Source organism: Strigops habroptila, chromosome 14 (assembly GCF_004027225.2).
Source record: "Strigops habroptila isolate Jane chromosome 14, bStrHab1.2.pri, whole genome shotgun sequence".
NCBI classification, from domain to species: Eukaryota; Metazoa; Chordata; class Aves; order Psittaciformes; family Psittacidae; genus Strigops; species Strigops habroptila.
Genome location: NC_044290.2, coordinates 3,132,820 through 3,145,516, shown reverse-complemented (window position 1 = coordinate 3,145,516; position 12,697 = coordinate 3,132,820). Strand labels below are relative to the sequence as shown.

The window sequence follows — 12,697 nt, the reverse complement described above, 5'->3', positions numbered from 1 at the left end:
ACTTGGAAAACCATCAACAACAACTGAAAGGGTCAGTTTTCTGTCCCTTGGGAGCTGAGCCAGCTCTCTGAGCATCACAGCAGCATCAGTGCTAGCAAAAGGCCGGGTGTGAAAAAGCAATGAACAGCCAGACAGAGGGGATAGTGACCTCCAAGCTTGTGTCAGGTGAAGAAGAGGGCAAGTACAGTGACACTGCCTGGGATGGCATCAGCACAGAGAGGCTGCTGTTCTTGGTAAGGATCACTTGTAAGGCCTGTCTGTGCCCAAGCTTGATGTGAGGGCAGTCGGGTCCTTCGAGGATCTGGGTGCACAGAATCATGTCTGGAGCAGGTGAGGTCTGTGTGGCTCTACTTGTCCTGCAGAAACCAGCATGTCCCTGCTCTCCTCACAGCATCCTGCGGACCCATGGGTGGCTTCCAGCAGTGCTGGAAAGGGGTATTGAAACCCACCCCCCTGCTTCAGGGGTGGGAGGGATGCCTGGTGGGAGCAGAGCCCCTCGGAGCAGCCACTGCTGGAACGTGCGGCGTGGTAAATCCAGTCTTTTTGTGCTCTCCCGGCTGTTCTGCACGTCAGTCCCGGCACACCACGTCCCTCTTGCACAGCGCTTGGCGGGCGCTGTCCCGCAGCAGTTGTCACCGCAGCTCTCCTGAATGCCCCTTTGTGGGTAACGCTCTTCAGCTGCCACCCTCCGCTTCTGTAAGAGCAGGTTCTGCGCGGGGCCGCGGCTCCCGCTGAGCCGTGTCCCCGCGGTGCAGAGCCCCTCTGCTCCCGGGAGAGGGCACCGCGCTCCGCCGGGCTCAGCCTGGCCCTGGGCTGGGGCTGGGCACCAAGAGCATGGTCCTCCCCGAGACCCCACCACAGCCTCTCCACAGCTCGTCCCCGAGCTGGCAGCAGCACCAGGGCACACATCCCTGGCTGGGAGCCTGCCTGGTGACCCGGTTTGTGAATCCATCCTGCCCAATGACCCAGTGTGTGAATCCATCCTGCCCAATGACCCAGTGTGTGAATCCGTCCTGCACAGCGACCTGATGTGTGAATCCATCCTGCCCTGGAGCATGTGGCTACATGGTAGGAGCTGGAGGCATCGATCTTGCCTTGTACATTGATGGAGGAACCCTAGGGATACCCTCCGTCCCTCCCAGTGGGAGCCTTGCAGTGTCAGGGCAAGTTCACTCCATCCAATTGCCTCTGAGGAGCCATGGAAGGGACAAGTTGATATCCCACAGGACCCGCGGGGCTTGGCTTGTGCCTGGGAGATCATCCCCATCAGATCATTCTACAGCGAATCGAGCTCTCGCCCAGCTCTGGGTGTGGGGAGCTGAGCTGTGCTGCTGTTTCCACCACCTCATTGCTGGATGTGCTTGGCTTGGTGAGAGCTGCTGCTCCTGCAGATGTGTCCTTGATGCTCCCGGCTGTTGCTCTCAAGACCTGGAGTGTTGTTTGTCAGAGGTGTCTGGGCCCTGCAGTTCTCACCACTCCTACGAATTCCAGCAGCCTGCCCCTGAATCGCTGCAGGCCCAGAGCCAGAAGCTGCTAATGGGCACGTCTGCCTGGAGCTCTGGTTCCCCCACCAGTGATCCTGGGCTCAGAAGAAGCCGTGAGGACCAGAGCCTCTCATTCTCAGGGGATGATAAATCCTGCTTGGGAAATGCTCCATCTCTGAGCTGGGTTAATGCCACTGCATTCCTGCGCAGGCAAACACCCTCTAACAGCTTCCAACCAAGACCCATGGAAAGTGGACAGTGCCAAGGGAAAAAGGCTTCTGGATGTGGGCAGTGATGAGGGCACTGTGACAACTGCAAGCGTGTGCATTGTGTGTGAGGCCAAAGCACCCTCACAGCAGGACACAGTGGCCCAAAATCCCTCTTTGTCCCTAAACCAGACAGTCCACGTGGGCACAGGACCAAAGACCCAGCCCCATGAGTTTCCCCACCCTGGTTCTGTCTCCAGCTGAATTTCAGCCTCGCTGTGCTCCAGAGCTGTTCATAACCCTTTGTTATGCTCCAGCCTGCTGGAGCAGTCCTGGCTGTTATGTCCCTCTTGATTTTCCACTTCGTCCATGTGGTGACTCAAACCTTTGGAAGCCGGTAGCTTCACCAAGCTAAGGAGTGGATTTGGGCAGGAAAGGAGAAGAAAAGGACCAAACAGGCATCAAACAAGATGCTGAAGCAGACAGTGTTGTGGTGCTGCCAACATCTGGGTGCTGAGGCTGAGCTCTAGAGCAGCTCTGAGGAGCAGGGCCCAGGAAACAGACCGGAGAAGGGATGAGAAGTGCCATGGGTGGTTGTTACTAAGAATACAACTGTCCCTATGCCTGCCTGATGGGATTACCAATAAAGACAAAGCACAGTGAGGAAGGATCATGGCTCCACTTCCTTTCTCCCACCCCAGGGATTTAATCCCATCTTTGTTCGTGTTTTGGTTTTAGCTACTCGATAAAAAACTCCGCTCCAGGAGGTAACTCCAAAGCTTTTTCCCTGGAGGAAACTCCAGGGACAGATTCCCACGTCTACTCCTGTTGAGGGCAGCTGGGAGAGAGCTCCGTGCTGGTTTACCCTGGCAGGAATAGTTTAGGCTGCCTAATTCCAGCCTGCTTTGTCCAAGGCTGGCTAATCCTCCAGCAGTCTCAAGAGGCAGGAAATCCTCACTGGCAGAGTCTGGAAGGACCTGACAGCCCCTTGGCCAGGCTCCTGGTGATGGCTTTGGGGTACAGCCTGGGTTTGGGGACACCCTGGCAGTGAAGTGCTCGGGGGGAGGCTCTTTGCAGCCCGGCTGCTCTCAGCGCCCACTTTCCTGGTGGGTGCCACAGCAGTTTGTGGCACAAAGGTGCCACCAATACCGCCTGCAGCTCCTGGGGATGGAGGAATGACGTGCTGAAGCTTGGGGTGGATGTAAATGCTCCTGAAGTGCTGCAAGGGGCGGGCAGTGGGCACCCCAACCTGCACAGGGCTCCCTGCAGTTGTGCTGAGCTTGCCAGGCTGTGCGTGCATCCCAGGATACAGAGCTGAGGAGACAGAGACAATTCCAAGGCAAAGAGTTCCCAAGTATTTAAAGGGTGGCTACAAAGGAGATGGAGACTCCCTTTTTATGAGGAGTTACATGGAAAAGAAGAGGGGTGATGGGCACAAGTTACTCCTGGGGAGATTCTGCTGGATACAAGAGGAAAGTTTTCCACAATGAGAACAACCAGCCACTAGAATAATCTCCCCAAGGAAGTGGTGGACTCCCCAGCACTGGACACACTTAAGATTCAACTAGACAGGGTGCTGGGCCATCGAGTCTGGGTCATGCTGACAGAGGGTAGGTTCAGGTTAGATATTGGGAAGCTCTTCCCTGTGAGGGTGCTGAGGCACTGGCACAGGGTGCCCAGAGAAGCTGTGGCTGCCCCATCCCTGGCAGTGTTCAAGGCCAGGTTGGACACAGGGGCTTGGAGCAACCTGCTCTAGTGGAAGGTGTCCCGACCCCTGGCAGGGGGTTGGAACTGGATGAGCTTTAAGGTCCCTCCAACCCAAACCATTCTATGATGATTCTGTGCTTTGCCAAGAAAGGTTGGACCATATTATCCTTCAGGTCCCTTCCAATCTGGGATCCTGCGATGACTCTGTGACCGTGCAGAACCGCCGGGAGGTGCCTTGTTGGAGACAGGATAATGTCTAATGGAAGATTCTCCTGTCCCGAGCCAGACGCCTGCCTCCTGCGGAGCCGGGCTGTTCGCAGCACGGGCTCTGCTGTGTGCGGGAGCGCGGGCATCGCGCTGGCTGCCGGCTCGGTGCGGGGGGGCCGGGCTGTGGGCAGGGCCCGGGCAGATGACGCCGGGTAAAGCCGGCTCGGAGCCTGCCCAGCCCCGCCGCAGCCCCAGCGCGGTGACCGCGCAGTCGGGTCGGGCGGGCTCCGGCAGCAGGGCGGGATGGACGTGGCCGTGGACTTGTACCTGGCCGTCCCGCTGCTCTTCACCGTCCTGGCCCTCGTCCTCGCCTCCGTCTTCGTGAGGCTGCGGGGAGCCGAGGGGGAGCGGGCGGCGGCGGAGCGGCCCCGGGAGCCGGCGGCGGCCGAACCGGCCCGGGAGAGCGGTCCCGGGGACCGAGCGGCGGCGGGAGCGGAGCCGGAGGCCGGGAGGGACCGGCTGCCTGTGGAGGAGGTCGGGGCTGTAGAGGAGGGGAAGGAGGCGGCTGCCGAGCAGCGGGAGGAGGCGGCGGAGGAGCCGGGCCCCGCGGCCGAGCCCAGCCCTGCGGCGGCCGAGAGCATCCCCCGGCAGCCGCCCGCCGAGCCCCGCGGGCCCGAGAGCGTCCCCCGGCAGCCGCCCGCCGAGCCCCGCGGGCCCGAGCCCCGGGAGGATGCGGAGAGCAAGGTAAGGCCGGTTCCCCGCGGAGCCGCCAACAGCCCGTGTCGTGGCCGGGTCCCCCCCACTCCGTAGTGCCCGTTCCCGGGGGCCAGGGGGGAGCGCAGAGCCCGGGGGCTTCTCTAAAGCCGGGTTTCACCCGCGGTGGGGACAAGCCCGTTGTCCCCGAGGGCGGCAGCGGGGGGGGGGTGTGTGTTTCGGGCTCGTTTCCACCTCCGCTTCCCTAGGAATGCGCTTGAAACCAGTCAAGATAGCGAGGATTTAAGGGAAGGGAAGCATGTGTCAGCGTGAGCAGCCTCTTGCAGTGGCTCGCAGCAAACTGTCCCCTTGCCAGCACCGGCGGCTGTACCCTGTTGGGTACAGCCCAATGCACCCAATGCGGGCACCAGGCTGGCTCGTCCCCGCCTTCCCCCTCCCTCCCAGCCCCAGCGGGATGCTGACCCCGAGGTTTGGCCTCCGCTGAGCTGGGGGGCCGGAGGGGCAGCGATGCCTATAAACACCCGGTAAATCCTCCTCCCGCACCGGATCCTCTTTAAAAATAAAAGGGCGACCCTGGAAAGAGCTTGCTCTGCCCTTGCCCTGCTCGATGGGACTCGGGGACAACCCGAGGTGCCCGAGCTCCCTGCGTTGGTGCCTTTCTCCCGGCAGCAATGTCCCAATGTGGGAAAGTGAATAATGAGGTGGCTCAGGAATGCAGGAGCGATGGGTGCGTGGCCTGGCCGTGCGCTGGGCAGCACAGGCTGGGGCCCTGCTGGCTATTCTTAGCAGCATTTGTAATCCTCAGCAACTGTCTGCAGCAGCCCTCGCCTTGGGCAGCATCGCCACTGACTCACTGGACAGCCTTGGGCAGGTCCCGGGAGCTGCACTCCCTGCTCTGCACCACGGTGCCCAGTCTCGGGGCTGGGATGTGGCTCTGCCTCCCCCTGTGCTCCCCCTCACCTCCCCTTGTTATTTCTGAGCCTCCAGGCTCCCATTCTGCCCTTCCTGGCACCCCTTGGCCATGGGGCCAGGCCCCTTCCTCGTCCCGGTGTCCTGGAAGCCACATCTGCCCCTCTGCCTCGTGATTTATTGGTGCCTGTGAGTACCAGGGTCTCTGGCAAGCTGGGGAGCCCCTGGGCTGCCCTTAGCCAGCTGAGCACCAAATTTGGCCACCCCGCTGGAGCTGCCGCAGGGCCTGGGGTGCAGCCAGTGTTCTCCGATGGAGCACAGCACCCCACTGGGGCAGATGGCCCAATCCAGCACTGCCAGAGCTCACCGGTTCCTCTGCTCTTTTGCCACCTTGAGTCTTGGGAATATTTTTCTCCCCTCTGTCTGCTCTTCAGCCCTGATTGCTTTGAACAGGCACTTGCTGCCTTCAGAGATGGGTTCAGCTCCTTTATCTATCCCCTCTCAGGCATGCGCATGGTAACAGGGTTTTGCACACCCAGAGGTGAGCCCTTGCCCAAGGCACAGGGAATTGTGTGTCCTCCAGGAGTCTGCCTGGGCTCTGTGGGATGGGGGTTCTCTGCTGCACTCCCCTCAGCCCCTCTCACAGCAGAGCAAAGGGGACACCGGAGCTGAGGAGGGGCTTGGCCAGTTCTCTCTCCTGGGATTTGTGACCTCGCTGTAGCAGGACAAGTCACCCTGGACCTGAGCAGCAGCTCTTTGGGCAGGGGCCAAGTGGCGGCTGGGACCTGGTGGGTGATGGAGAGAGCAGGAAGGGGGAGGGATGCTTCCTGCTGCTGGGTAAGTGTTTGGGAGCGCTGGTCCCGCGTGATCCAGCAGCTGCCAGGACACTTGGCACAGGCACCCGCCGGGGCTGGTGGCGCAGGGTGTACGTGGTGCCCAGCAGGCACCACACGTGTGAGCAGCAGTCCCAGTGCTGACCCGGGGGCAGATCCCATGGGCAGAGTGGGGGAGCCCATCCACAGCTCTGCAGAGTCTCCCCGGGGTTTGCTCCCTGCAAACATCCTCCAAGTTGCTTCCTCCTCCTCCTCCTCCAGCGCTGCTCAGGCCAGAGCCCAGCAGATGGGACAGGCAGGGATGGGACCAGCCTTGGGCAGAGCTTTTGCAGGCAGCTGCCCATGGAAATGTGTCCTTTGGAACCTGCCTTGGCTCGGCTGCGGGCTGCGGTCCCTGATGTGACTCAGCAGAGAGGCTCCAGCAGCATCGGGGCTGCTGCAGGCTCTGGGCTGGGTACATCAGCACATCAGCAAGCTGTGCTGGGCACCCAGAGAGCTTTCTGTCCTTTTCATCCTCTCCTGTTTGCTCAGCAAATACTGCACCAGCCTGGTCTGGAGTCACTGCAGCCATTAACCACTCAACCAAAATGCTGATGGATGAACGCACTCAGTGAGAGCAGCCTTGGTGTGTTTAATGGCTGGAGCTGCCCACCCCACTGCCTCTTTCCTTCCCTTCTCCCTGCCTGTGCAAACCAGGATCTGCTGGGGCTGTTTCAGCCTCCCTCCTGCTCCCACCTCCTGCAAGGGTAGCCTGAGATGAGAACCCTGCAGGTAAAATGTGTGGGTCTGGCCTTCCCTGCCCCCCTGCACCATCGTGCCCATGGCTATACAATGAAGCAGTGGCAGAGCAGGGAAAGAGGCCCAGGAGTTCTTGTTCCCATTAGCTGCTGGTGGTGGTTCCCCTTGTTTCTGCTGGCTCTCATCACTGAGAAGAAAGTTAATTAGTGTATCACTGTCTTCTCATCCCCATTCCCGGCTTGGGAATGGTTGAGGCAGCGCTGTCAAAGCAATCCCTAATGAAAAGCTGTTGGGTGGGAACCGCAGCATTGCTGGAGCAGCTCCGGCTGGTTCTGGTGAGAAACAGTCAGAAAGCTTCAATTCTGGAATGCGGAGTTCTGTCCTGGGAATGGCAGATGGCAGGGACAGGGCAGGGTTTTCCATGATCCTGGATCCCATCCCCTGGGATGCCACAGGGAGGGTGAGCAGGCAGCCTGGCTGGTTTGCCAAGGGTTAACTGCAGATGGCGGCTCCAAACAGAGACAGGTCAAGTGGGTGACAGTGGGGCTGGATAGCAAAGGTACCAAGGGGATGTCTTTGCATCCTCTGCAGAGCTCCTGCTGCCTGTGTCCCCCACCCCATCTGGGCCTTCTGGCGGCTCCTGGTGCCTCTGGACACCCCAGGCAGCAGAAGCACCCAGCTCCCAGCAGGGACCCTCTTTACACTGAAGAAGTCAGCATCTCCCCTTGTGATACCTCCCTCCTGCCTTCCCCATGCCTGAGAGGAGAGGGTGTGTGATTAGTCTGGCTTCAATTGGCAGCTGTGCATCTGCTTCTGCCATGCCACAGGGCTGGGGCAGCAGCTCTGCAGCGGTTGGGAGGGATGCAGTGATGTGCCCCCCTCCATCACAGCCTTGGCAGCAGCAGATACCCTCGCCAGCGGGATGTGGGGTTCTCCACAGGACCCATAAGTGCTCAGATGTGCCCCAGCTCTCGCCCTGTGCAGTCTGTGCTGACAACAAATGCATCACCTCTCGCAGCAGCTGTGAATTGGGAAGGGAGGCAGGATGTGTGTCCTCCCCTGCACCCCAGGCGTGGGGCTGGTGCTGGGATGGTTGCACTGGGGCTTTATGTTCTGTCTCTGCAGTGGGTCCAGGAGGTTCTGCTCCTACCCAGACCCTTCTGAGCTGGGTACAGCCCCGGGAGCCTGCCCGGAGCCAATGTGCTGCTGGAGCGGAGGCCATAAGGACTGCGCCTCCCGACTCTCTTTTGACTCTCTTTGGCCTCAAGCTGCACCAGGGGAGGTTTAGATGGAGATGAGGAACAATTTCTTCCCCAAAGGTTGCTCAGGCATTGGAACAGGCTGCCCAGGGCAGTGCTGGAGTCACCGTCACTGCAAGTGTTCACACACCGTGTAGCCGAGGCCTCAGTGCCATGGGTTAGTGGTGGCCTTGGCAGTGCTGGGGAGCGGTTGGACTGGATGAGCTTAAAGCTCTTTTCCAACCTGGTTGGTTCCATGAAGTGCCCATCTGAACTTCGAGGTGAGGGCAGGCTCAAGGGTGCTCGTCTGTGACAACAAGAGCTGTCCCAGTGTAGGTGCCTGTGGCATTGGCTTTGCCAGAGGTTGGAGCAAACATGGCTGAGGAGCTGCTGAGCTGGCCGGGTGCAGCGCTGGCGGTGCTGTACCGGGGTGTGATGTGCCTGCAGGGCTGGGTGCTGCTCAGCTGCCGTTCCTCACCCATTATGGGACGTGCCAGTGGTTTCCACATCAGACCTGGCGCTGCCTCACCAAGGGCTGGACGGTCCCGGCGCTCCGGCAGGGCTCTGAACACCCCATGGCTCATCACTGCCCGCAGCAGTGACGGGGGACTGGTGGGAGCAGATGCTCCCCACACTTGCGAGGGGTCAGACACGTCCCCACCAGGCACCCCGGGGCTGGCAGCACCATCGCCAGGGGCTGGAAAACTGCTTCATTCTGTAGCAGCTGCTCCTGTGGCTGGTGGGAGGCTGGAGAGCCCCAGACATGGGGTGACAGGGAGCTGCTGGCAGAGCGGCTGCTTTCCTTTGCTTAACTCTGCCCAACGTTAGTATTTATTCTTCTTTTAAAGGCTTCTTCCTTCCCTTTTTCCTGCTGGCGTTTCGTTTGCTGGCTGCCTGGCTCCTGGCTGCTTGCTTTCCCTCTTGCAATGTCTTGCATCAGGCTTGGAGCAGAAAGTGCAGCCATAAATGGCAACACACAGGGCCCAGGAGTTTAATCCAAGATAATTTTCTCCCTCTGCTTTTGCAGCCTGGGATATTCCCTTTTCCTGGAGCTCGAGTGGGACACTCCTTTGTCTCCATCCCAACATAAGAGCCAGGGCTGTCCCTTCGACTAAGGAAGGGGAGAGGGACACGTCAGCCCCATGGCCTCCTCATGCCCTTTCTCAGAAGGGAAACCTATTGCTCAGAGGGGTTTGTGATGGGGGTGGAGGAAGTGGGGAGGAAACAGCCAGAAATGAGCTAAAAACCAGATGCTGCTGTGATGTGTGGGGCTGGGAGCGGGCTGGCGGGGTGACCACGAGGGGGGATGTTGGGGGTACAGTGTCAAGCCTTATTCCCCTGGGAGACTTGGGGCTGTCTGTGCTCAGGGCTGCCTGTGCCTAGAATGTCCCCGGAGGTGGTGTCCTTTGCTTTGCTCCAAAGCCTCTGCTGTTGGAGATGGCTTCACGCGCGGGCGTCTCATCTCACTTGTGGGCCATGGAAGCTAAAGGGCAAAAGCCCGTTTCTGATGATCCAACAAATGCTTCAGCACTAAAGCCAAGAGCTGCCACCAGCCAGCACAGATGATTTGCTGCATTGTTATTAAAGGTGAATGACTCGCTGGATGTGAACCCTGCGGTGGTGGGCGCTGCCCTTTCCCGAGCCCCCGCAGGCTCTGCGGAGCCATGTGTGATTCACACCGCAGCAGGCACGGGATGTGCTGTGGAGTGGGCTGGGTCCATCCCGCCTGCAGGCTGGAGCAGGCAGGAGCACAGGGCACATTCCCGGCCTCATGTGGCATTGGGGCCAGGCAGCTCCTGCCCAACACGTGCCCTTCCTGGTGCTGGTGTGATCTGTGCTCGCTGGGTCAGTCTCCTCCCTATGCTCCTGGTTGATGTGTGGTCTCCCCGCGGCGCTTCGTGTCATCCTTCTTTTCCTGTGGGGAGGATTTCTTGGTGTGCAGCCGTGGAGAGATGCTGGCTCATGGGCTGGTGGCCGGAGCACTCGGGTCCTTGCTTCTCCTTATGACTGCCTGACAGAAGGTTGTAGTGAGGTGGGGCTGGTCTCTGCTCCCAAGTAAGAAGTGACAGGACAAGAGGAAACGGCCTCAAGCTGCACCAGGGGAGGTTTAGATGGAGCTGAGGAACAATTCCTTCCCCAGAGGGTGCTCAGGCATTGGAACAGGCTGCCCAGGGCAGTGCTGGAGTCACCGTCCCCGCAAGTGTTCACACCCCGTGTAGCCGAGGCCTCAGTACCATGGGTTAGTGGTGGCCTTGGCAGTGCTGGGAACGGTTGGACTGGATGAGCTTAAAGGTCTTTTCCAACCTGGTTGATTCTGTGATTCTCCAGCAGCTCATCTGGCTCTGATCCACGCTTCCCTCAGTCCCCACCGCTCAAGTCTCCCTGCGCTGCCCTGGGCTGTGTTTCTTGCAGAAGAGCAGTGCCTGGGGTGCTGGAATGGCCTCTTTAGTTGTCACATCTCTCAGCGTTGCCCTAACACCCTCCCTTCCATGTTTTGGCTGCACTCCTCTCTCAGAGCATCCCACTGCGCCCGGCAGCCCCCAGCTCAGCTGCTCTTGCCCGGCGGCTGATGGAGCCAACACAGCAGCGCCCACCAGCCACAGGAGGGCTCAGGAGCCCTGACCTTTGGGGCAGGCTCCCTGGCGGTGTTGGGATGCCAGTTTTCCAAGCCAGCCCAGAGGGTGCTCCCAGCGCAGGGACAGCAGGGAAAGGTTCAGCTGAGAAGTGTTGGGAGAGGGCAGGGGGTGGAAGGCTTTGAGCAGGGATCAAAAAGCTGACGTGGGGCTGAGGGCAGGGAAACTCCAGCTCTGGGATTGCAGTGGGGGTACAAGAGGGTTTTGAGGGGTTATTACCCTGCAGCTCAGCAGAGCAGGCCCTGCAGGCGTTAACAGAGCGCACTGTGCTGTTCCCCTTCTCCCCCCTCGTGCTAGCCCTGAGCTGCTGCACCAGCCCTGCCAGGCTGAGCTGCTCCCATCACCAGTGGCTCCTTGTCCTGCAGGCAAAGGGCAGCTCAGGAGGTCCAAACCCTGGCTCCAGGGCTGGGCAGTGAAGTTCTGTGGTGCCCCTCACTCCATACAACACCATGGCTTGGCACATGGATCAGAGGCAAGATGGGCTCAGGCGCCAGGGCAGGGCCACATCCAGGGATTTCTTCCTGTGCGCTGATGCTGCTGGGCACGGGGAGGGCTCAGGGGTGTTTGTGCTCAAAGCTTCTCTCTCTTTCCAGATACCACCTTTGGGTGCCTCAGCCGGGTCCAGCCCTGGGCACATGGGACAAGTGGAGGATGCAGGAGACCACGCAGCACTTTCCAGCAAGGCAGAGGTGTGTGGGACAGAGAGGTGGCCTGGGGAGGGTGGCACAACCTGCATGGGTGGGACATTGTCGCAGAGTGGCAGTGGCCACGGTGAGGACGGGGGGTGCAAAACTTGCCTGTTCTGCTACCCCGGCGTGGGGCAGTTTGGGTGGGCTTTTAATGGCTTAGTCCATTTAGAACAGAGAGAAAGAGAGCTCGGGGTGAAAATGGGCTTCTGGGATGTGCAGGGAGCAATGCCTGGATCCTGGGGGAAGGATTTTCTTTCCTTGGAGGTTTGGGACCCACATTTCCTACTTGCTTCCACTGTTAAATGCTCAGTTCCTAATGCCCAGACAGGGAACAGCCTAAAATATCCCTTCTTTTGCCAGCTCCCGAAGGATCAGGTCTCCCACGGGACATCCTGGCTCACAGGGAGAGATGGATTCAATGGGGAGCCGCTGCCCTGGGCTCTTGGCCAAGTCCCCAGGGCCGGGGCTGAGCATCCTCTGCTGCTCCCTCCCTGAGGCTACTCCTTTGGGTGCTTCCCAGCTCCCAGCCCTCCCAGGGGAGAGCCTGGGTGTCCGGTGGGAAGTGCCCATGTTTGGAAGCGTGGCTGCAGGAGGTGGGGGTCTCAGCGACGTGTCCTTCTGGGGAGCCCCAGAGGAGGCTGGTGAGAAGCAGCCAAATGCCTGTGAATAATGCACATTCCTCACTGATGACAAACTCACCCAGTTCTGGGTCGGGCTGTGTGCTCTGCTCCAGCAGTTCAGCTAAAGCCCTGCCCTGCAAAGCTCAGCTCTCTGCAGGGTCCTGCTTGGATCATCTTCATTTCCCTCAGGTCTCCTTCATGCCACATTTTCCCGTGTTCCCCTTGGTAGCATGGTGGCTCCATGCTCCTTCCCTTCTCCCCCCCGTGCTTTGCCCTTTGCGCACCAACCCCATTACTTCGAATGGGATGCCCGGAGCAAGAGTGGATGCAGGATGGGGCCTCCAGGCTTGGCTCACAGGGTGCTTTGCAGGAGGAAAGCGCATACGTGGGGGCATTGCCATGTGTCCTTGCCTTATCTCCAGAGCTGGAGCACTCCTCTCCCTCACTGCTGGCAGTTTGCATGACTTACTGCTGGTGGTGGGGCAGCCCATGAGGGTGCTGGGGCACAAGACTGTGCCTGGGGGCACCAGGAGAGCAGGTTCTAGTGAGAGGAAAGCAGCCTAATGAACGTCTCTCATTAGCAAGCATCCTCTTGGCCTATTCCATGGAGGAGGCAGAGAAGGGGTACCCAGCCCTCACCACAGGAGCTCTGGGCTCTGCCTCCCTGCCCTGACCAAGCAGGGGTTATTTAGCACAGCACCTTCTCCTCACAGCTGCTC

The 12,697-nt window shown here is 59.9% G+C and overlaps 1 protein-coding gene across 7 annotated transcripts in view; it reads left to right on the top strand.

The window, feature by feature from the left end:
* Window positions 1-3,798: 3,798 nt before the first annotated feature.
* The window catches only part of MXRA7 (matrix remodeling associated 7), a 28,897-nt gene continuing 19,998 nt past the window's right edge, over window positions 3,799-12,697 (top strand). For 5 of the 7 annotated variants that reach the window (XM_030506489.1, XM_030506488.1, XM_030506493.1 and 2 more), the window contains exons 1-2: window positions 3,812-4,348; window positions 11,263-11,358. In XM_030506489.1, the coding sequence (XP_030362349.1) occupies window positions 3,908-4,348; window positions 11,263-11,358 (537 nt within the window). In that variant the 5' untranslated portion in view covers window positions 3,812-3,907. Of the gene's footprint in view, window positions 4,349-11,262; window positions 11,359-12,697 lie in introns of all 7 variants that reach the window. The other 2 variants (XM_030506492.1, XM_030506494.1) reach the window with 2 other exon arrangements.